Genomic DNA, 22,817 nt, shown 5'->3' with positions numbered 1-22,817 from the left:
TAATTCACATCCTCATTTTCTTGGTCTGTCTCTTTAAATTACTTAATCCTTTACTTTGTCTGTCTGTGTCAGAGTAAGGATCTCCAGTTGGACATCATCCCAGCCACAGCTCCAGGGTCAGAGGTCAAGCTGCGGGACGCTGCTCATGAGCTAAACGAGGAGAAACGCAAGTCAGCGCGTAGAAAGGAGTATGTCACCACTTCCTGTTTATGTTGTACTTTCAGATATCAGAAAAACAGAAGACTTGTTCAGAGCAGGTTTATAGATAAAGAACAGCTTAGCGGTTACAGAATTGCTAGTTCAGAATAATTTAGCAGATTAAAAAGTACACTAGGGTGTCCCTAATAAAACTGTTTAGCATTTAGCCTGCATAGCTGAAACCTCCACTTCTGATCAGTACGTGCCTACAAACTAAACAAATAGTAGCTGGTCAGCATTTGCCCCAAAGGATGACTAATTCAGTTATCGGCTCAGAGCCCAAAATATGCAGCAGAGCAGCCTAACAGTAACTAAGATGGTCTGATACAAGAAGGTCACAGGTTCAATTATTGCACCCGTCAGTGTCCTTGTCAACAGTAATGTCAACACTGCTGCTCAATAGTTGTAAGTGATTCTGAGTAAGAGAGTAAATTCAGCGTAAATGTACATACTTAATGGATTTGCGTGATTTAAACGTCCTCCTCCACACATCAGCCTCTTCTTTGCTGTGCCAGCACAACAGTCAAGCTCCACAAGAGAACAAATTAATCTACATGTAGTACACAGGGAAAGGAGGCTGTGTCATTTTATATGAACAGCACAAATCATGAGCATGATTTCAGTCATTCATGGCTAGTATATGACCAGGTTTTATGGCCCATAACTCTTTCATTATTCATTAGCGTAAATGGATAAAGCAGACGGGCTGAAAGAGAGCTATTGGCATGGTGATTTATGATTCTGTGGATGAGGACAGTATGACAATTGTTCATTTGTGCTGTGTGTGTGTGTGTGTGTGTGTGTGTGTGTGTGTGTGTGTGTGTGTGTGTGTGTGTGTGTGTTTGTGTGTGTCTAGGTTCATCATGGCAGAGCTGATTCAGACAGAAAAAGCCTACGTGCGAGACCTGCGGGAGTGCATGGATGTAAGTCCAGCTCCACAACCCACCACTGTTAACCTGTTTCAAGCCAGAGTTGTGCAACAACTTTTCACACAAAATTTGGACATTTATCAGAACCCTGTTGACGAGTTTGGTTGGTTTTGTTTGGTTTTTATCTCGTCGTCTTCTCTCCATGCAGACCTACCTGTGGGAGATGACCAGTGGAGTTGAGGAGATTCCTCCAGGAATCATCAACAAGGAACACATCATCTTTGGAAACATGCAGGACCTCTTTGAATTCCACCATAAGTAAGAAACGCCTTTTAGGACTTTATGGATCATTAACATCACTGCAATACCTGAGATAATTGTACAATATTCTCTGTTTAATACTGCTGTGCAATATACTCTGTTTTCAGTTTAATTTATTGATATTTATTCATACTTCTATTACTGCTGTGCAATATCCACCGTCTCATAATCATCTTAATAAACTACACTTAACTTGACAGTACTCATTATTGCACTATTACTTAGTACTTATATTATTACATTGTATTATACCATACATACTTATCAACCTCTAAATCCACTTTGGTACTTACACTTATTTTAGCTTTTATACTTATATCCACTTTGTACTTAATTTATCTTACCTGTATTATAGTGTATTATATTTTGATTTGCTTAGTACTTCTATTCCTTCTATTCTCAAGTGTGCACTGACGTGATAGTGAGCAGCTGTAATGAAAGAGTTTCCCCTCGGGGATCAATAGTACAAGTATTTCTGATTCGGATTCAATGCAAGTGTATCAGACTCCAAGCACACAGATGTAATTCAGATCCGGATTAAAGTAAAATCACATATTAAATAAATATCAATAGTACAACATTAAAACAAAGTTTTATTTTTCATTTTGGAATATCACTTTTAATTTAATAATTTAATTTAATTTTGCTTTTTCTCACATTTCAATCTCATTCTTGCTTTGTCAGCATCTTTCTCAAAGAGCTGGAGAAATATGAGCAGCTACCAGAGGATGTTGGTCATTGCTTTGTCACATGGGTAGGTATCATTTGTTCACCAGCTCAAGCTTGCCATTCAGTAAAAATATTTTGTATCTTGTACTGTACCAATGGACACTTAGATACTTAAATCCTGTTGTGGAATGTTTGTGGAACTAAGCAAAAATATTTTACATATGAAGCTCAAAGGTACTAGGTTTTAGTATGATTGACTGCCTGGAGGTTCATAAAACATGCATAATCTCAATCACTGTCAACTTTCATCATCTTTCAAGTTATAATCGCCATCTTTGTTACTTCTTTCTCTCTTCGTCTAGGCTGATAAGTTCCAGATGTATGTGAGCTACTGTAAGAACAAACCCGACTCCACCCAGCTCATCCTAGAGCATGCTGGGAACTACTTTGATGTGAGTTTCGCCTGTGGTTGTTAAAATGAAATTGTACGGCTCTTGTCAGTTATGTGCGATCACGTGACTGTTCTTCTCTATGCAGGAAATTCAACAGAGGCACCGACTGGCCAACTCCATCTCTTCCTATCTGATCAAGCCTGTGCAGAGAATCACCAAGTATCAGCTCCTGCTGAAGGTAAGCCACCATACCAAATCTCACTGCTGTGGTGGCCGTCTCCATTGTTTCTCGTTGTCATGGTTTCTGTGTGTGTGTCTGTTTAGGAGCTGCTGACTTGCTGCGAAGAAGGTAAAGGAGAGATCAAGGACGGCTTGGAGGTGATGCTCAGTGTTCCTAAGAAAGCCAACGATGCCATGCACCTCTCTATGCTGGAAGGTGATTAACACACTACTCGTTAATTATGCTGCTGTGATCTTTTACTGTTAGTTGTATTTGTAGCGAGCTTACCTTGTATCAAATTACAACTCTTCATAAATCAGGCAGCAAAATGTTTTTTAAAGAATTTTCATGCTAATATCCCCTCCTTCTCCCAGGTTTTGATGAAAACATTGAGTCCCAGGGCGAGCTCATTCTCCAGGACTCCTTCCAGGTCTGGGATCCTAAGACCCTGATCCGTAAAGGTCGAGAGCGCCACCTCTTTCTCTTTGAGATGTCTCTTGTCTTCAGCAAGGAGGTCAAGGACTCAAACGGCAGGAGCAAATACATCTACAAGAGCAAACTCTTTGTAAGTAGATGATGGTGAAATGAACATAATGAAAGATGTTTAGATGTTTCTCTTTGCTAAACTACATTAACTGAATTAAGAACAATGTATTGAATATTTATTCTTGAAAAGTTTTGTTGGTAGATGACTATAATTAGCATTTTTAATGTTGTTCAGTGCCTCCTATCTTCTTAAGTCACAAGTCACAAATCTAATTGCAACCACTTGAGATTGTCTCAAGTGATGATTCAACTGTCTCAATAAATTGCACTTTATTTAGAGCAAGAGTATTTCAAATAACCATTCTACTGAAGTTACAAAGTGAATATTTTTGAAGACTGCCTGATTCGCCTGTGATGTGTTATTCTTCTCTCTTCCCAGACGTCAGAGTTGGGGGTGACAGAGCATGTTGAAGGAGATCCCTGTAAGTTTGCTCTATGGGTGGGACGCACCCCGACTTCTGACAACAAGATTGTGCTCAAGGTAAAACACACTTCCTCTCTTCTATTTCTCCTAAAATCTCCTTTAGGGTTTGACCGATATGGGTTTTCGCTGGGGACTAAAAGTCTTAAAACCCAAGATAGTAAAACAGAAAATCCAAAACTTTTAGATTATAGATAATAAAGATGTGATCAAACAAAGTTCCATATTAGTGTGTTGGATGTCACTGACAGATCAATATCTGATATCTGGAGGAAAAGGCCAATGCTGGCCAAATGTGTCAGAAAATCTTTCTATCGGTTTAACCCAGTTTTCTTTTTCCTCTCTTCATATTCAACCCTCTCCTACCCTTCTTCCTATATTCTTATCTCTCTGACGTCTTGTTTGATTGCATGAGCAGCTTCAAGGTGGCCGAGAAGCTTTCTATAGTCACGAACTCCTCTTCTGTCTCCTTGATTTCTTTCTTCCTCTGTCTTCTGTCTGTCTCTTTCTGCCAGCCTCTGTCCTCTGGTTAGATACTGCTTTGTTCCATCTGTTAACACAGGCACATCTGTATATCTGGGGCTGTGTTTTCTGTGGATGTTTGTATCTCTAATTCTCTCTGTGGGCTGACGTGCTTCCACCAACGCTGATGACACTGATTCAACCCCTTAACGCCCACAATCTCCCATCCTGGCTCTGTGCCACTTTATCAAAGTGACGAGTTGCCATCTTTCTTTCCCAGAAAAATAAGCTTTTTAATGATTTGAAGGCCTTCTAGAAGTAAGGTATGACATCAGTTTATTTAGTTATGAGTGAATTTTTCAAGCCCCCAAACATCTTCTGTGTGTTTTCCTGTTGAATATTGTCACAGATGGATTAAAATTTATGTCAGCCGTTGGAACAGCATGAAGCCAAAATCCTAACACATTTAACTCTGAGCGTTACAACTCTATAATACACGTTGACTACCAAACTAACCGCTGGGAAGCTGTCATGTGGTATGTGCATTGTAAATGAAGTGTGTCTCATTACTAACAACACATGTTCACACACACACACACACACACACACACACACACCATCCATTACAATCTGCTACATGTTTAATTGGCCTACAGTACGCTGTCAAGGCGAATTATCAGTGTTGTACGTTTCTATCATGTCAAACCATTTTGTCAGCATAAAAAAATGTCATGTACATCTTCTAAAACCAAACCAGTGAAATTCTCTATTTTATATTTTAAATTCAAAGCTAAGTCAGGGATCCAAACATGGAGCGATGGTGAGTACAAACTATCCCACAACACAGCCCTCAGCCACTTCTCACAAGTCTGAAACACAAACTCTTAGCACTTCTTATCCTCTCTCTTCCTCCTGAACAATAGCTTAAGAACACTCTAGATGGGCAAAAGCAGTACGTGTGATCCATAGTAGAAAGCCACTTTAACCCAGTGTCATAGTTGGGGGGCATATGGATAAATGGTTGAAATAGTTGGCTAAATTAAACGTTAATAAACTATTGAACTATTGATTAAAAGTAATGATAAATGGTTGAAATCGTTAGCTTAAAGTTATGGATAAAAGCTGAAATAGCTTAATGTATGAATAAAGTATTAACATATAAATGGTTGAAATAGATGGCTAAAAGTAATGGATAAACAGTTGCAAATAGCCTAAATGGTTTATATAGATAACGCTAAAAGCTAAAAGTCAGATAACTGTTGAACTAGTTAGCTTAAAAATAATGTATAAACAGTTGGAGGAAGCAGCATTTGAGTTCATCTGACAGGGTTGTGGGGGTACAGTTGGGAACCACTGCTCAGGGGGCCATAGCTGGAGAGGGCTCATAAAAATAAAATTTATCTGAAAAATTCCTTCAATTGATAAGAGATGACGAGAGGTCAGTTCAGACTTGTGTGAAACACAGAGTGAAACAAGAATTCCAAAGAAAGTTAATTCCCTGACAAATCTAACTTTTGACTTCTTGAACTCGTTCCATTATTGACCAATAACAGGCGTCAAGCATTGAGAACAAGCAGGACTGGATCAAGCACATCAGGGAGGTGATTCAGGAGCGCACCATTCACCTTAGAGGAGCGCTCAAGGAGCCTATTCATATTCCCAAAGCAACTACAGCCAAGCACCACAAGGGGCGAAGGTAAACATGTGACACCTACAATTGATGATGTTCTAAGGGAGCCGAGAGTAATGCACACGAGGAAGAGAGTATTTTTAATCAGATCAGTCACATACACTCTGAAGTTCATTTACGCTCACTTTCAGAGACACACCTTTTATTGATCGTGTGTTTATTAGGGATGGAGAGGACCTGGACAGTCAGGGTGAAGGCAGCAGCCAACCAGACACCATCTCTCTGGCATCCCGCACTTCACAGAACACACTGGACAGCGACAAGGTGAGCCAACGCACACACCACACCAATGACCAGAAATGTCCTAACTGCACATTTTCTGCCGTTAGAAGAATACTTAGAAGCTTAGCTTGTTTCCCAAACCAGCTCATAGTGATTCTCCTTTCTCCCTCAGCTCTCTGGTGGCTGTGAGCTGACTGTGGTGATACACGACTTCATGGCCAGCAACAGCAACGAGCTAACAGTACGGCGTGGTCAAACGGTGGAGGTTCTGGAGCGCTGCCACGAAAAGCCAGACTGGTGCCTGGTCAGGACCACAGACCGCTCCCCTGCCCTGGAGGGCCTGGTGCCATGCGCCATGCTCTGCATTGCCCATTCCAGGTCCTCCATGGAGATGGAAGGCATCTTCAACCACAAAGGTACAGAATGTGTTTTGAATGGTGAGTTTTTATGAAGCGTGTCTGTTAGGGAGGAAAGGATATGTGTTCTGTATTTAAGGAATTTATGCACTGGGGCTGAAACAGAAAGTTATTTAGATATCTTGTGTAAATCTGCATCATAAATCAACTTTCAAACCAACCACCAACTTCACTCTCTTTCACAGACACTCTGTCAGTGTGCAGCAATGACTCCATCATGCCAGGGTCATCTGCTACGCTCCAGCCAGGTCATGGCATCAGCTCCCACGCCTCACCAGGGCCTAAACGACCAGGTATGGCCACCTGTGCCATACTATCTGTTGCGTCTGCTCACTGAAATCCCATTAAAAAAAAAAAATCTTACAACCATCCACCATCAGAATGGTGTACAAAAATAAAATCACTTTTGTAATTGTACTTTTCCAAGTTACTGCCACTTTAGTAATATTAAAGTAAAACTACTTCTTAAGTAGGGTGTTCTAGTGCTGTTTCTAACTAAAAATATCTCATTAGGGCAACAAGTATTGGTGGAACTGTACTTTGTATTCTAAATGAAAAAGATTAATGTCAACTGTTGAATGTTATATAGATTAAGTCTTTCCCTCCCTCTGTTATTCTACTGTGTGTCTTTAAATAATCGTCTATACAGCAGCAAACTGAGTTTGGTGTGATGGGTTATTTCTTAGGTAACACCCTGCGGAAGTGGCTCACCAGCCCAGTGCGTCGGCTAAGCAGCGGCAAGGCAGACGGCCACGTGAAGAAGCTGGCCCACAAGCACAAGAAGAGCCGCGATGTGAGGAAGAGCGGGGAGATGACGATGGGGTCCCAGAAAGACTCAGACGACAGTGCCGCTACCCCTCAGGACGAGACTGTGGAGGAGGTGGGTGGATACACGACACTTCACACTCTCAGCGTTGTCCTCTCTTCATTTAGCAGTTCTGTGAAGTATCGTGATGTCATCTCTGCTTTGCCATCCATGTGTTGCAGAGGGTTCGTAACGAGGGCTTGTCGAGCGGCACATTGTCCAAGTCCAGCTCTTCGGGCATGCAGAGCTGCGGAGAGGAAGAGGGTGAGGAGGGCGCTGACTCTGTACCTCTGCCTCCACCTATGGCCATCCAGCAGCACAGTCTGCTGCAGCCAGACTCACAGGATGACAAGGTGAGGAGAGGGAGGACGTTACAGTGGGGACAGAAGAGAGGGGGTGGACAGACAGGCAAAGATGATGAACAGGAGAAGCAGAGTGGACATTGGGAGCAGGAGAAAGTATGTTTTGGGACTAGGAAGAAAAACTGTATTCACTTTTGACTTTTAACATTTTCTGGTGCTATAAAGTTGGTTCACAGTATTGTTTAAAATGTAGGTATAGAAAGGACACAAGTTATCTATTTCCTTTTGGAATTAGGGCTGGGAGAATCTCTATATAGTGATATGAGCCTAGATGCTATCAGGGATTTTTGTTCATCTGAGTTTGGCAACATAGCTTAAGGGTTGTATTGTTGTGGTCTTCAAGGCTACAATACAGTTTAGTGATACAGTTTTCTGAATGTATTTGTCCATTTTTAATGTGAGTGAGATGAACATTCACTGCCTAAGAAATAAGCTTTTAAAAGCTCCAATCGTTATCTCCAATATTTTAAAGGCTTTTATATCTAATGAGTACAAAATGTTGTCAAATCAGTGACTGAAACTAAATCACATTTGGTCCAAGAAGGTATACTGTATGGGTTCATTTCCATTAGACCATAGATCATGCATATTTTTTTGAGACATAGGAACTAGCTAAGAACTAGCTCATTTAAGCGCTATCTATGATCCTATCTATGATCATCTTAAAGACAAATTAAACACATCTAATACAGGGTCTCTTTCTTGTCATTGCTGTTATGATTTTTAATTCTTGTAGGTTACATTTTCCCTCATTTCAGTCTCCCACTTTTCCCCAAAAAAGGGCGTTTCCTGACACAGTTTTAAGTGACTCCTTAGTTTCTGTTACGCATAACATTTTATCTTGGCATGTTGCATCATATTCTCCCCTCTCTTCTAAAACAGAAAGCAATGAAAAGTTTCGAGCACTCCAAGTCTCCTCCTCGACTAAAGCGGAGACTCCTCTGACACTAATTTCTGTTTCTCTTTTGTTTTGTTTCCTGGTTGTATCGTTTGCTGTTTGCCACGCTGTAGCATTACCTTGATTTATGTCCTGTCTTTGCTTTGTCTCAGTTTCCATACCTCTCCATCTGAAATGTCCTGCTCGTCCCCCTCTGTCTCTTACAATTCTTCAAATCTCTTTTTCCCCCCACTCTTCAGCTTTAAATGCTACTTGCTAAAGGCTTTTTCTTTGGTTTCTACAAGTTTCTAGATTGAAAGGAAACGAGGCTAGCAGTTTTTTTAGACTTAACTCTCTTCCTTTCGCTGTCCCCTAAAAGTCACTCTTCCTAACTTTTGTATTTTTCTGAACTCTTAAACATTCCTTAAGTTCTTTAGTGCAGAACTATTTCCTTTCTTCTTTTTGTAGTTTCACTCATTTTGACTTGTACTTTCTGCCCTGTTTCTACAACACACCACTGTAATGCAGAGTCGCCTGGCAGATGAACAAAGGCATTACGGGAAAACGTAGATAAAGACGAGGTGCATGTAGCTCTTTACTCTAAATAGAAGGCAATGTGGAGGTTTATTCTGTCGGTGTTAGTGCAGAAGGCTATTATGCCTAATTTGCGTCAACTTCTATAAATTTTGAGGAAGTTTGGAATTTTGTAATGCCATGAGCCTGTTGGAATAACACAGGACTGCAGCTTTTTTGTGCATGTTTATCATTCATAGGTTGGGAAACAGTTGGTGGCTAAGTGTGTTTTCAAAGAAACAAGTAGATGTCAATATAAATACAAAGATGAAAGTCGGTCAGCTGAGTAGGCAGCTCCCCTGGATAATAATCTAAATATGACCCCACACTAAGGTGAAAATTCAAAAGCCCCCCTGTTCCCATCATCCTCCAACCCCCTCCCTCACCCGCCCTGCCCGCTCGTCCTCATCTCCCTTTTACCCTCTGTGCGTTAACCTCATTACCCATGCGAGTAATTGGCATCTCTAAACGCTGGCGAGGCCAGAAGGGCACACAGCCTCACCCAGAAAACCTAATTGGGGAAAGTCTTGAAGCACAGCACAGCAAGGGTGAGAGTCTCCTCAACTATATATACATACATATATACCTCTTTCATTCTCGCTCTGTTAGCATCCTTTCTTTATTTCAAAGGCTGGTCATCATCACCCGGGAAAACACTGGAAACATCTTCCATTCAAAACATGACTTTTTTTTTCTCCCTCCAACCTTCTCCCCATCACCATTTTCTGACACTTCACTATTTTTCCCCATATCTTCATTTTGTTCACCCCACTTTCAGCCTCATGTTTTCTACCTTTTCATTGACAGTTTTTTTTTAAAATTTCATATAGTTTTCCGTTTCACTTTTTTTTAACCTTTTCGATATAAACTCCTAGCATTGGGGTTTCACTTGTGGAAACATCTTTTTGGATCTCTCTTCAGATTACAGCATTGAACATTTAACAGACATTTTCACTAAGTCATTGCTCACTCAAATAACTAAAGTAAAACATTCACTTATAATAAAACTAATAAAGAAGTAAGCTAATCTTGAAATTAATCTTAACCAAAACTTAAGCATGACCTTTAACCATAAAATAATATTAAGCTATTTCTTTTGCTATCCATTGATGGACTATTCCAACTTAGTACATGTAGGTTCACATTCATGGGTTCAATGAGCCTTCAAGTTTTCACATAAAACAGATGAGTATTTATTGTCTGTTTAGAGATGAAGAAATGTATGTTTTAAATAGCAAGTTTTAGTTATTTGATCTCTTTAAATGACTTGTATCAATTATAAACTATATTCTGGTTACTTTAACCGCCACTATTTTCTCTCTTTGAAATTGACACCAGCCAAAGAGCAGATATAGTTTTTAGATTGTATGTATTCAGGTTCTAATGTTTTTTCCCCCCTCAATCCTCTCATCTCCCTATTTTTACCCAGACCTCTTCTCGTCTGTCGGTCCGCCCATCCAGTTCAGAGACGCCCAGTGCCGCTGAGTTGGTGAGCGCTATCGAGGAGCTGGTCAAAAGCAAGATGGTGATGTATCACTTCGTACATTGTTGTTTTGCCATGGCCATTTTTTTGTCAGTGAAAGTTTGATCAGTTAATCAGAGTTTGAATTGGTCTTACATCAACTTTCAGACGTTATCATTGCGGCCAAATTAAACATGTTATATTACATTTTAAAAGCCTCAAAATGTTTAGTGTGCTGCTCTGGTGAGAAATTAGCCCAGTGTCACAGATTGATAATCTTAAGACTTTAGCAATAAAATTAGTCTTATGTCATTCTCACTAGGATTTACAAACTTTTAAGAACGCTTCGGTTTATATGAAGGAAACCTGCCAGCATGTGGATTATGGCATCAGCTCACTGCCTGAATGTGCTGAATGTAACATATACATATGTCACTTTACATGAGTTAGCTTGATTAACTGCCAAAGCAAGCCATTTAATTTGTATTCATGCTGCTCTTCCCCTCAGACATAAACCATTTGACCTTTTTTGTGCTGTTTCACACACTTTAGTTTACCTTCTGTTTTTCCCTGGTGCAGGCTTTGGAGGACAGACCCAGCTCACTGTCAGTAGAACAGGGAGACAGCAGCTCTCCATCCTTCAACCCCTCTGACAACTCACTCCTCTCCTCCTCCTCCCCCATCGAAGAGATGGACGAACGCAGGACCAGCATCCTCAAGAAAAGACAGTACGTCCGCTTCCTTCATCTATATCGCAAACAGACACTGAGGTGTTTGGGGAATTCCTTATAACTTGAATTTTGTTTTTTCTTTGCTGTAGTTACATTTTGCTGGAGTTGGTGGAGACAGAGAGAGATTATGTTAGAGACCTCGGCCTGGTGGTGGAGGTGAGTTGGTGCTTAAATAGTTGTAAATTACTGTACTGTCTGATAGATCTGAAAATATGGAAGTTGTTGGTTTTCAGTAGGTTCTTCTGTAGAAAGGCAAGCAGAGTGGTTTCCTAATAGTAGTACAGTTTATTTTTCGAACCAGCATTTTATAATGTCAATGAAAGTATTAGAATTAATTATTTGCTGAACTTTACAGACTCCATGTTGTAAATTTGTGTTAATGTGTTGGTGTGTCTCCACCGTAAGGGCTACATGAGCCGGATGAAGGAGGAGGGTGTCCCTGATGACATGAAGGGAAAAGACAAAATCGTGTTCGGTAACATCCACCAGATCTACGACTGGCACAAAGAGTACGTGACGCACACATATGGAGACTACAGAGCTTTATCTGTTCAGATTCAGTTGCAGTAAGCTAGTACAGTAGCTTACTTCCCGCTCTCGTTGTCTTGTTTAGTTTCTTTCTTGGGGAGTTGGAGAAATGTTTGGAGGACCCTGACAGTCTGGGACCACTCTTTCTCAAACAGGTTTGTCCACAACTTCTTCTTTATTTGTACATGCTTGTATACATTTGATCATGTTGTAATTGTGTGTGCCTTTTGTATCCAGGAGCGGAGACTAAACATGTATGTAGTGTACTGTCAAAACAAGCCCAAGTCAGAGCACATCGTCTCAGAGTACATTGACACGTACTTCGAGGTATGAGCCCATTATTTTAAAGATTTTACTCTGAGAAGCATTTTTTGTCACACCAGATACTGCAAACCTCCATCTAACTACCAGCCTCTCAAGTAACCTCTGACCTTTGACTTTGTAGGACCTGAAGCAGCAGCTGGGACACAGGCTACAGATCTCAGACCTGCTCATCAAGCCAGTCCAGAGGATCATGAAGTACCAGCTGCTGCTCAAGGTTGGTCTGTTACAATACAGTAGAGGGCGCCAGAGCTTATGCTCCTCGTTAACAGGCATCCATATTATTATACAGTCACTGTCATCCGCTGTCTATAATCTACACTGATATTTAAAAGTGTAAATTGTTGAGTTTTAAGGGTTTTTTCTGTTTTAGGACTTCCTGAAACACTCTAAAAAGGCTGGGCTGGAGTCTATAGAGTTGGAGGTAGGATAAAGAGATGGTGCTTCTTAATCACTTAAAATCTAGCCAAACATATGTGGCAATCCCAACAACCTTTTGCTCCTTTTGTGACTCTTCCAGAAAGCAGTGGAGGTCATGTGCATTGTGCCAAAAAGGTGTAATGATATGATGAATGTTGGCCGTCTTCAGGGATTTGATGTAAGAATAAGCAATACTACACTCACCAGCACAACACATTCTTCACAGCAATGTTGCCTTCTTACCAAAAACTTTTATCTCACATCATTTCAATTTTCTCCATCTGTCCCATGTCGTCTTCCAACACCTGATCTTCCCATTTCCATCTCGTTCATCTCCCTCTCCAGGGGAAGATCGTAGCTCAGGGCCGCCTTTTGCTGCAGGACACGTTCATGGTGTCTGACCCGGAGGGCAGTCTGCTCGGCCGGATGAAAGAGAGGAGAGTCTTCCTCTTTGAGCAGCTGGTCATCTTTAGTGAGCCCCTAGACAAGAAGAAAGGTTTCTCCTTGCCAGGCTTCCTCTACAAAAACAGCATCAAGGTAACAGATGTATGAGGGTCAAGGATGTGCACTACTGCGTAATCACTGAAGGCCAGTGAAGGATGTATTAGCTGTCTGTTAAAGGGGTTGTAGCTCCCTCTAGTGGAGAAGCTGCAGCCTGTGAAAAATTAATCCTTTTGAGTTTTTGAATGAGTTACAAGCTTTACATCTAATGTTATCTAACATCTAACTTAAATGTACACTCACAAAATAGTAAAAAATATTTTTAGTTTTATAAACTTGTTTGGTTGGGTAATGGGTAAAGTCAAATACATTTTCTTTTTGATAAAAGATTGTCATGTTATGCAACGTGGACAGAAGCTTTTATTTTGAAGATGTAGTCATCTTGTTTATCAGACACTTTTTTTAATAGGTAGAACTTTTAGGTCTTAAATATCTATTATGGAAGAATAAGTCAGTTGAAGAAAGAGAATGCATTTGCAAATAAAAATGCAAGTTTAAGAAATGAATGACTGAATAAAAAAAAGATACTCATTAACAACAATTAGCTCAGTATTTACTTGAAACTGATATATAACGATACGTCTCCCACTGTTGTTTCCTTTTTGCACAATGTAGGTAAGCTGTTTGGGGCTAGAGGAGAATGTGGAAGGCGATCCCTGTAAGTTCAATCTCACTTCTCGGTTGACCAATGGCACCGTGGAGTCCTTTGTGCTTCACTCGTCCCACCCAGGGGTGCGTGAGGTCTGGACCCTTCAGATCAGCCAGATACTCGAGAGCCAACGTAACTTCCTCAATGGTACGCTGACACACACACACAGACACACACACATAACAAAGCTTTATAGAAGGAACTGTTGGCTATATGGCCACCCTTGTCTTTGTTGTACCTTATCACAGCTCTGACCTCACCAATAGAGTATCAGAGGAACCATGTTGGGGTGAGCGGTGGGGGCAGCAGTGGGTCCAGTGGACCCCCTGGAGTCGGAGGTGGAAGCTCCCAGGCTTGCGCCATCTCTTCAGGGCCCCAGGGTGGCTCTCGTCGACCCTCCAGGATTCCCCAGCCCTCCCGCCTGCCCCAGCCCCTACGCCACCACCCTGGGGCCGACCCCGACGGTCCCAACAAGATGTCAGGTATGGAACATCTATCTATATTTCTGAAATTTGTTTTGTATGGCAAAATAAAAGCTGTGACTGAGGTGTGAGTTTTGCTCACTTATGATCCAGGTTCGTCCCCTTGTCCTCCCCTACTTCCTCCAGGGGGTAGCCCGCAGGGCAAGCACCCCATCCAGACCCTAGAGGATCAAGCACAGACCCCCACTCCTGCCAGTGCTGTAACCCCTATTCCCCGCGCCACGGTTGGGCCCCTGCCCTCTACACCCACTTCCAAACCACGGCCAGGAGCCGTGTCCCCTATGGCTTTGCCCCTGGCCACTCCTGCCTTTGGCAAGGACGGCCTCCCTCCTCCCCCTCCCAGCCCAGGCCAGAAGTCCGGATCTGGATTCTGGAGCTCCATGCCGGGCTCTCCAGCCAGCCGGCCTGGCTCATTCACTTTCCCAGGGGAGGCAGGAGAGACTCCGGTCCGTCAGAACTCGAACCAGATCCAGACTGGCTCTGGATCTGGCAGCCAAACCCACAGACACTCCACACACAGCAAGGAAGCCGACCGCATGAGTACGTGCTCATCGGCCAGCGAGCAGTCCATCCAGTCCACCCAGAGTAACGGGGTAAGACTACTACCTGCTGCCCAGTGTTGCACCAACTAACACCGAGGCAGAGGGAGGCCTGGTCTGTCCTGTTTGTCTCCTGTCCTGCTGCAGCCAGCGCTACTAATCTGTCCCCTACTACGCATCTCTGACAACCTTCACTGTTCTTCAACATCATGTTTTCTAGCTTTAGCCAATTTCTGAAGACAATCTCTAGCAAACGTTTCCACTGTCTACATGTTTTCAGGTTCAAAACCTCTCTAGTGGACCTCAGTTAACTCTTCAGTGATTCTCTTTCAAGGCTGTCTCTAGATTTCTTAACACTAACAAAGCTTATACTAACACCTGACATGGCCGTCCTTCACCTCCTGCTGTCTTCATGGTGTTACTGAAACTAACCTCTGACGTTTGTGGTTCGCCTACAAACGTACTTGACAGAGATCCTCTCATTCAACCTAATGTTCCTCCTCTTGTCTTTGCCTGGAACTGCAGAGCAAAGATGAGTGAAATGGAAATCTTCATCTTATTCCTGCCTTTCTTCATCCAGTTTGTTGTTTTTTTCCAGGAAGAAAATAATGAATCGCTGTTTTTTTTTTTTTTTTTGTCTTTCTTGCACTTCACTCTAATGCTTTCTGAAGACTATCAAGTGGACAGTTATCAAACATCTATGTCCAGTGTTTGTCCTCTGCTTCAACCTTTTCTCTCACCAAAAGTATTACATTTATATTTTTTAGTGTGAAGTTACAATTTGTGTAATTTAAGATTTTGTGAGAGTGTACTTACAATTTCCCACATGCCCTTGTTTCCTCCCTGTGGTGCAGAGTGAAAGTAGCAGCAGCAGCAGTGTATCCACCATGTTAGTGACCCAGGACTACATGGCGGTGAAGGAGGATGAGATCAGCGTCATTCAGGGCGAAGTGGTCCAGATCTTGGCCAGCAACCAGCAAAACATGTTTCTGGTGTTCAGGGCGGCTACCGAGCAAGGCCCCGCCGCCGAGGGCTGGATCCCCGGATTTGTGCTGGGACACACATCGGCCATTGTCCCTGATTGCCCCGAAGGATCTATCAAGTAAGAGCTCTGAAAAACTCTATTAAGATAAATGATTGTTACTGTTCTGTTCGGATGGGTTTTTAGGAATTAGGTAAATGTATTTTTGCAATCTCCTATCCATGCATATTAGTGGTAGGAAGTTGTCCTGAACTGATTTTTAAAATAAGGCCAATAAGTCTAAGTGTCGGGCATGCTCTCACCTACCCTGTTTGATTTGACTCAATCCATTTTGTTGTCCCAGTAGGAAGTCTTCATCCTGGCACACGTCCCTACGCATCCGTAAAAAGTCTGAGAAGAAGGACAAGGAGGCAAAGAAAGAGACCAAGCTGGAAAACGGTTACAGGAAGTCCAGAGATGGCCTGGTCAATAAGGTTTCTGTAAAGGTGAGTTCATCAGTACATCTGAATACACTCTAGTGCTGCTATCAAGTCATGCTTCTGCTCCACCTCACATTTTTCACTCATGTGCTTTGACGTTCTTTTTTAGCTTCTAAATCCAAACTACATCTATGATGGTAAGTGTTACTTTGTGTTTATTTGAAGATTAACAAAATGTGTGACAAAACCAATTCCATATATTATCAAAAGCACTGCTTTAAACAGTTGGTGCTGAATTTTGAAGATCATCTCAGCATTTGACAGGATTTAATCGGACTTCTTTGTTTTCCTTTCAGTTCCCCCGGAGTTCCTTGTACCTCTGAGTGACGTGACGTGTGACAACGGAGAGAGCGTCACCCTCAGGTGTAAGGTCTGTGGTCGACCCCGGGCCACTGTTACTTGGAAGGGACCCAACCAGAACAACCTCACCAACAATGGACACTTCAGCATCGCCTACAGGTAAGAAATGCTGCTAAAGCTCCATCAGACTGCAATTCAGATGTCTGGGGTTTATTGCATGACACTGCATAGGACTGTCACTTGTTTGTAGTCGCACAGTTAGTTGACTGACTAACTTTAAACAAAACAAAAAAATTGGCCCTCAATAATGAAGAAGTTGAATGATGTAGATTAACATGTACGTGTTTATTTCAGTGATACGGGTGAGGCAACGCTGCGGATAATCGGCGTAGCCTGTGACGACGATGGCATTTACACTTGTGTTGCCACGAACGAGCTGGGCAGCGTGACGTCATCAGCTAGCCTCAGAGTGATAGGTAGAGAACAGAATACACAGTATCAAGCCCTTTGCTGAGGTTATTTGACAATGCTGGTGCTAAGTATGGACATGAATTGATTGTGTGTGATATTTGTCTCAGCCGTGTCCACTGATGGGATCAGAGTGAGCTGGAAGGACAACTTTGAGTCTCACTACACTGAGGTGGTTGAACTGGGCAGGTAATAGACTTACCTTAATATTTCAATGGTTAGACCAGTGTGTATGTTTTGCAACAACACTGTACCAATCTTTGCCTTTTGTTATTATTATAAATTGAACATTTGACATTCAGTGTTTTCTTCCGGATATGATTGATTGACTTGTTAAATGCCTAAAACATGCTACACAGGTTGTCTGTGGAGAGTAATCTGAATTAAATAGTGGTAATGATCTGACAACCACAACAACTTTCTGAAGTGAACTAACTGGCCTCTGAATGTCCATCCTCTTTCTTCTCACCAGGGGTCGTTTTTCTGTTGTCAAGCGTTGTGACCAGCGGGGCACCAAACGAACGGTAGCGGTCAAACATGTGAACAAGAAACTGATGAGGAGGGACCGGGTGACTCAGGAACTCAATCTGCTCCAGAGGCTCCAACACCCCCACATAGTCAGCCTGATAGACACATATGAAACCCCCAGCAGCTACGCCCTCGTCCTGGAGATGTGAGTACAGACCAAAAATAAATAAATAAATAATATGAAGAGTTTTGGAATTAAACTCTACACAGGACAAAGAGTGTAGAGTTTAATTCCAAAACTCTTCATAAGGTAACCGACCACCATTAGCCTGGTCAGGCTTGATAAACCTTGCATGTCTTACATCTGAATCTGATTTTATTTTTGCATTTCAGGGCTGACCAAGGCCGTCTGCTGGACTACATTGTTAGCTGGGGGAATCTGACGGAAGAGAAAGTGGCCTGCTACCTTAGAGACGTTTTAGAAGCTTTACACTACCTGCACAACTGCAGGATAGCACATTTGGATGTAAAAGTAAGTACTTTCACCTTAATATCATCTTTATTACTGTGCTTGATATTACATATAGCAGCAAAAGAGAAAACTGCGATCACTGAACATAGTGTGAAAATATTTTGAATTACACACAAATTGCACACAGACATGTACAAGTTAAACGACTATCATTGCTTCATGATCTGTAGGGAAAGTTTTTACTGAAGGTCAAACCTAAGTTAGACAGGAAAACATAAAGCTGGACTGTCGTAATGAATACGAATCAAGTAGACAAGAGTAATGGTGACACTGTAATCTCTTTTCCCAGCCTGAGAACCTGCTGGTGGCCCACAGCTCCAGTGGCCAGTCAACGGTCAAACTCACAGACTTTGGTGATGCTGTCCAGCTCAACAGTGCCCACTACATTCACCCTCTGCTGGGCAGCCCCGAGTTTGCCTCCCCAGAGTTGGTCCTTGGAGAGCCATTGTCGCTGACCTCTGACCTGTGGAGCCTGGGCGTGGTGACTTACGTGCTGCTGAGCGGCGCCTCCCCCTTCCTCGACGAGAGCGCCGAGGAGACCTGCCTGAACATCTGTCGGCTAGACTTCAGCTTCCCCAGGGATTACTTCCAGGGCGTCAGCCAGGCGGCCCGGGACTTCATCTGCCTGCTCCTGAGGACCGACCCAGGCAGGAGGCCTCCAGCCGGGATGTGCCTCCAGGAGCCGTGGCTGCAGGCCGCTCCGGCTGATGGCCGGGCCAGAGCAGAGGGCTGCCTGGACACCTCCCGCCTCATCTCCTTCATAGACAGGCGGAAGCATCAGACTGACGCCCGGGCAATCGGAGGAGTCAGGAGCTTCATCCAAAGTCGCCTTCAGCCCCGAGTTTAAAGGATAGGATACACAAATCCAAACCAACCCCCAATCCCTACTGCCTCTAATCTGATCATAGCGGACAAACTGGATATACTTCAGTTTGTTGTCCAGTGCTGAGACTGTAGGGGCTGCAGGTTCCTCTGGAATTGAGCATCTTGATGGTCTAGATGTAAAAGGAAGGAGAAATGACGAATGCTGATCTTATCCTCTTTCACAGAATGTTGATTTACTAAAGTCCTGTAGTCACCAATTAAACAGACCTGTTGAGGTCTTAAGCCAATCACAGCCCTAGAGAACAGAGTTCTCACCAATTGCGTAAATTAATGGATGCCCTTGTCTACTGCTGCTTGCTGGTTTCAACTCAAAAACAAATTTTGTAGTTAAGTGAACAAAAATATAAAAAAAATAATAATAATTATGAAGTAATTTATTTTCCTTTTGCAAGCGTTAAAGCTGATCAGAAGAGCCAGTTGATCGAGCCTTGACACCACTGCACAGACGCTGAGCTTTCAGGAGAAAGTGATGCCAACAAAGTTAGTGATAGCGCTCAGAGAGAACTGCCCTCCCTCTTGTTGCTAGAGGGACACAGACATTGTGTGTTTTTGCTCTTTTACACTAAAACTGTAACTCAAAGACTTTTGAGAAGCAGCCCTTTCTTATAGAAACAATGTATACAAAAGGAACAGTACTGTCTCTACGTTTCCAAGAAAAAAAATTATTGTAGAAAAAGCTCATCAGTTGAAAGTTGCTGTGCTACTTTGGACTCTGTAGACACCTGGAGACAGTGACTGAGGTTCTTGATTTTGAGACATTTATACATCCGATCAGAGCTTTTTGATGGCTGCGCTTATATAATGTAACTAATCCAAGATGACCATGTTGCGAGTAACAATGCTGCACTGTCCGATCGGAGAAGAAACAATAGACATCCATCATTTGCTTTTCCTAGAACAAAACTTGTGTTGCGCAGATATGAGATGTTTAAGCCTTACCTTGTATATAGACTTCTGCCTTCTTTCCTCACATTCACAGTGGACTCCTGCTTTTGGATGGCAGGACATGAGCCTCAGTGGCAGCAGTGATTGCCAAGCCGATGGGAGTGAATGTGGAGGCAGAGGAAGACAAATTACTGTAAATGCACTCATTGTATGTTATGTTTAATTATCATGTGCAATGTTGCGGCTTTAACATTTTATGCAACTATTTATGAAGACATCTGTTGTATCTGTAATAAATCTAGAGAAAAAGCATGTACTTGGTACTGCAAGCACTGCTGGTATTTGTGTTTATTTGCTCTTTGAGTGTTACGACTGCCAGGCCAGGCCAGGTTAGCGGTCACAATCTACAATTATTATGATTTGATCAAAAATAATTTAACACTTTGTACTGTATGTCTCTGTAGTATTGGTACACCAAAGTTGCTCTAGCTTTATGTTTTATTATGATTCACTTGAGTTAGGTAATCTATGACCATGTGAAATGATTGTTTACAATAGTTAAACACTATGTTGGAGCAACAGGATTAGTTCATTTGGTCATGTGCCCTTTATTCAAAAAGGCAGGGGATTAAAGAAAGAATCTTCAGAGAATGGAGCATTGCAGTTTTTTTTTTGGAAGAGTTGAATGGGAGATTTTTGTACGTCATTTACTAAATGACATTCTAACTTTATGTACAGATACTTGTTGCCAAAATATTTCTTCCATAAATTCCCGTTCCTTATAAAAATAAAAAAACACACCCTAAAAACGGCAACTAACGAACAGTTTTCAGTTTGATTAGTTTGCTTTCCTGGAAATTAAAACACAGAGCTATGCTATAACCACTTAACTATACATTAATCCAATATGGGGTTAGGATGTGTCACCTTTAAACTGATTTTACCAGGAACAGAAATCACAGTCCTGTTACCTTTTTATTTATTTGAAAGGTGTGCACAGGCCTCCATATCCAGTCCAAGTTTCCTTGGACTGGATACCTCAGTTTAGGTTGTTTTTTTTTTTCCATTATTGTTGTTTGTCTCTTTTGTCATGTTTGTTTGTTTTCAGTTTCATAAATTTCATGTTTGCTTTTTGTTATGTTTGCATGTATATTTCTTTGTACAGATCATACATATTTTCTCTTGTAAATATTCTCATTTTGCCATCAGTTATTTGAAAATTAAACATAATGAACACATGTATCCTGTTTTGACATTTTGTTTTATTCTTTATTTGTTTTATTTTTTGAACAGCTACATTTTACACTGATTTAACTAAAGCTAAAATGGAAAATTAGCATGCACTGAGTTTTGATGAGAGTAGATAAAAGCCATTTCCACCTACACATTTCATGACTGGATGACAGGTTGACTTTTCCGGCAGGTACTCAACACAGTAACACTACTGTGGCTTGTTTTTCCCTCCATTCATAAGGAGGAGAGCTGTGGTTGTTGAGTCTTCAAACTTCATTCTATGGAGTGATATAATTGTAATTGATCGAGAAAGCTGACTTTTTTTTTTTTATTTATATAGTTTGATATAGATCCCTTAAATTTGTTTTTTAAAGAATTGGGACCACAATGTGCACTGAGCGCAACATCTAGCTCTACCTATTAAATCATCAATGCAGATCAAACAGACATTTTACATCATACGATCTCTACAATAGCCGAGGTCTTTTAAACATCAGGCGACTATCCATCATAAAAACTGGCCTCTCAACATTATGATGTAACTACAGGAATTGTCTCAGATCAAATTTAACATTAACTCCACTAGGAGTAAGAATGTCTAGAAAGTTAACGCCAGTAGGCCTCTAAGCAATGCCTACTGGATTCAAAAGGGTTTTTGTTTTTTTTTGTTTTTTTTTAAACTGCTTGGAATCTATTAGTGTGCAACCATCGCTTTCAAGTTATTTCACTTCAAAGGCTTTACCTCACACAGTTCGAAGGGGCGGTTATTATGTTGTCGTTACACCTCCAGCCAGCCAGATCAATTCATCTGGTGTAGCGTTGGTCAGACTTCTGACACCTGTGGCGCAGCGGTGCAGAACTCCCTCTGTTAGATGTGCACTGTTCAGCATCTCAGTTAATCCTTAAAATAATATGTTTTGCATTTGGATAGAAATGCCCATTTTGTCTGGGCCTGTCTGTCTGATCGATCTTCTAAAGACATCGATCTGATAGAGCCCAACCAATAAAGCAGCCGGGCCGATATTATTGGCTGATTTTAGTTTATTATTACAGATAGATCTGTATCTGCATATATGTCGGCTGATAAGTAACATGACATTGTAGTGGAGAAATGACAAAGATGTGTTTGAAGTTATTTAGAAACTATTACATAGTTTGTCCAACAGAGAGCACTGACGAGCTTACTTTTCAACTGTAATGTCCCAACTGAAGTGTCAGTGCTCCTTGACAGATTCTCCAAGTCTCTAGTGGAGGAACACAGTTCTTCCTGATTTGTTGTTTTGATAATGGCGCAGCGCCGTCTCACGTGTTGCTCCAAAATCTCAACTGGGTTGAGATGTGGTGACTGAAGGCCACAGCATATGATTCATATCATTTTCATCAAAACATTCAGTGAGCCCTGTATGGAAGCATTATGCTTTCCCACTCTTTTATTCAGGTTTTTCCTTTAATTTGTCTCTCCTTTTTTTTTTTTAAATAACCACATTTATCAAATCCAGATTTTAAAAAAAAAGGTTATTTATGTATAGTTTATTTCAAAAACATAATGTCAACAATATACCATTATTAGATTTTCCTAACTCTCAAATATCAATATCAGCATCATCCTCAAAAATTATGTACAAGTTATATTATATGATTGACAAATTTGATCACTTCCTGTGACAGGTGGTAGTGAAGCAGCCTAATTTTGTTTGGCTGATTGGTATTATAGGAAGAAGGTTTAAGTTTTGCAATTACATTTAAAAAATATTTAAGAAGGGACATTCAAAAAAAGATTTTAAAAAGTAGCTTTCTATTATCTACAGTTTTGGTTCTGGTCAAAAATATGGTGGCTCTTTGCTCCCAGTAAGAGAAGAGGTTGCTTTACAGGCCTCAGACATGACTGATTTAAAATTATATTTTATGT

General features: G+C 41.5%; 1 protein-coding gene across 8 annotated transcripts in view; it reads left to right on the top strand.

The window, feature by feature from the left end:
• trioa (trio Rho guanine nucleotide exchange factor a) overlaps positions 1-20,917 on the top strand; it is a 75,629-nt gene extending 54,712 nt beyond the window's left edge. For 2 of the 8 annotated variants that reach the window (XM_044173001.1, XM_044173006.1), the window contains 38 exons: positions 73-188; positions 1,055-1,121; positions 1,276-1,385; positions 2,073-2,142; positions 2,420-2,509; positions 2,595-2,687; positions 2,774-2,885; positions 3,044-3,234; positions 3,595-3,696; positions 4,889-4,918; positions 5,652-5,794; positions 5,953-6,052; positions 6,183-6,426; positions 6,612-6,719; positions 7,113-7,306; positions 7,414-7,584; positions 10,473-10,568; positions 11,085-11,233; positions 11,326-11,392; positions 11,642-11,745; positions 11,850-11,919; positions 12,002-12,091; positions 12,210-12,302; positions 12,459-12,509; positions 12,606-12,683; positions 12,851-13,042; positions 13,622-13,802; positions 13,904-14,137; positions 14,231-14,730; positions 15,531-15,778; positions 16,002-16,143; positions 16,247-16,274; positions 16,434-16,596; positions 16,792-16,913; positions 17,016-17,094; positions 17,378-17,578; positions 17,767-17,905; positions 18,195-20,917. In XM_044173001.1, coding sequence (XP_044028936.1) covers positions 73-188; positions 1,055-1,121; positions 1,276-1,385; positions 2,073-2,142; positions 2,420-2,509; positions 2,595-2,687; positions 2,774-2,885; positions 3,044-3,234; positions 3,595-3,696; positions 4,889-4,918; positions 5,652-5,794; positions 5,953-6,052; positions 6,183-6,426; positions 6,612-6,719; positions 7,113-7,306; positions 7,414-7,584; positions 10,473-10,568; positions 11,085-11,233; positions 11,326-11,392; positions 11,642-11,745; positions 11,850-11,919; positions 12,002-12,091; positions 12,210-12,302; positions 12,459-12,509; positions 12,606-12,683; positions 12,851-13,042; positions 13,622-13,802; positions 13,904-14,137; positions 14,231-14,730; positions 15,531-15,778; positions 16,002-16,143; positions 16,247-16,274; positions 16,434-16,596; positions 16,792-16,913; positions 17,016-17,094; positions 17,378-17,578; positions 17,767-17,905; positions 18,195-18,752 — 5,526 coding nt within the window. In that variant the 3' untranslated portion in view covers positions 18,753-20,917. Of the gene's footprint in view, positions 1-72; positions 189-1,054; positions 1,122-1,275; positions 1,386-2,072; positions 2,143-2,419; positions 2,510-2,594; positions 2,688-2,773; positions 2,886-3,043; positions 3,235-3,594; positions 3,697-4,888; positions 4,919-5,651; positions 5,795-5,952; positions 6,053-6,182; positions 6,427-6,611; positions 6,720-7,112; positions 7,307-7,413; positions 7,585-10,472; positions 10,569-11,084; positions 11,234-11,325; positions 11,393-11,641; positions 11,746-11,849; positions 11,920-12,001; positions 12,092-12,209; positions 12,303-12,458; positions 12,510-12,605; positions 12,684-12,850; positions 13,043-13,621; positions 13,803-13,903; positions 14,138-14,230; positions 14,731-15,530; positions 15,779-16,001; positions 16,144-16,246; positions 16,275-16,433; positions 16,597-16,791; positions 16,914-17,015; positions 17,095-17,377; positions 17,579-17,766; positions 17,906-18,194 lie in introns of those variants that run through there. The other 6 variants (XM_044173005.1, XM_044173003.1, XM_044173002.1 and 3 more) reach the window with 6 other exon arrangements.
• The last annotated feature ends 1,900 nt before the right edge of the window (positions 20,918-22,817 follow it).

Source organism: Siniperca chuatsi, linkage group LG17 (genome assembly GCF_020085105.1).
Source record: "Siniperca chuatsi isolate FFG_IHB_CAS linkage group LG17, ASM2008510v1, whole genome shotgun sequence".
In the NCBI taxonomy this organism is placed as follows: Eukaryota; Metazoa; Chordata; class Actinopteri; order Centrarchiformes; family Sinipercidae; genus Siniperca; species Siniperca chuatsi.
This window is presented reverse-complemented; position numbering and strand designations above follow the sequence as displayed.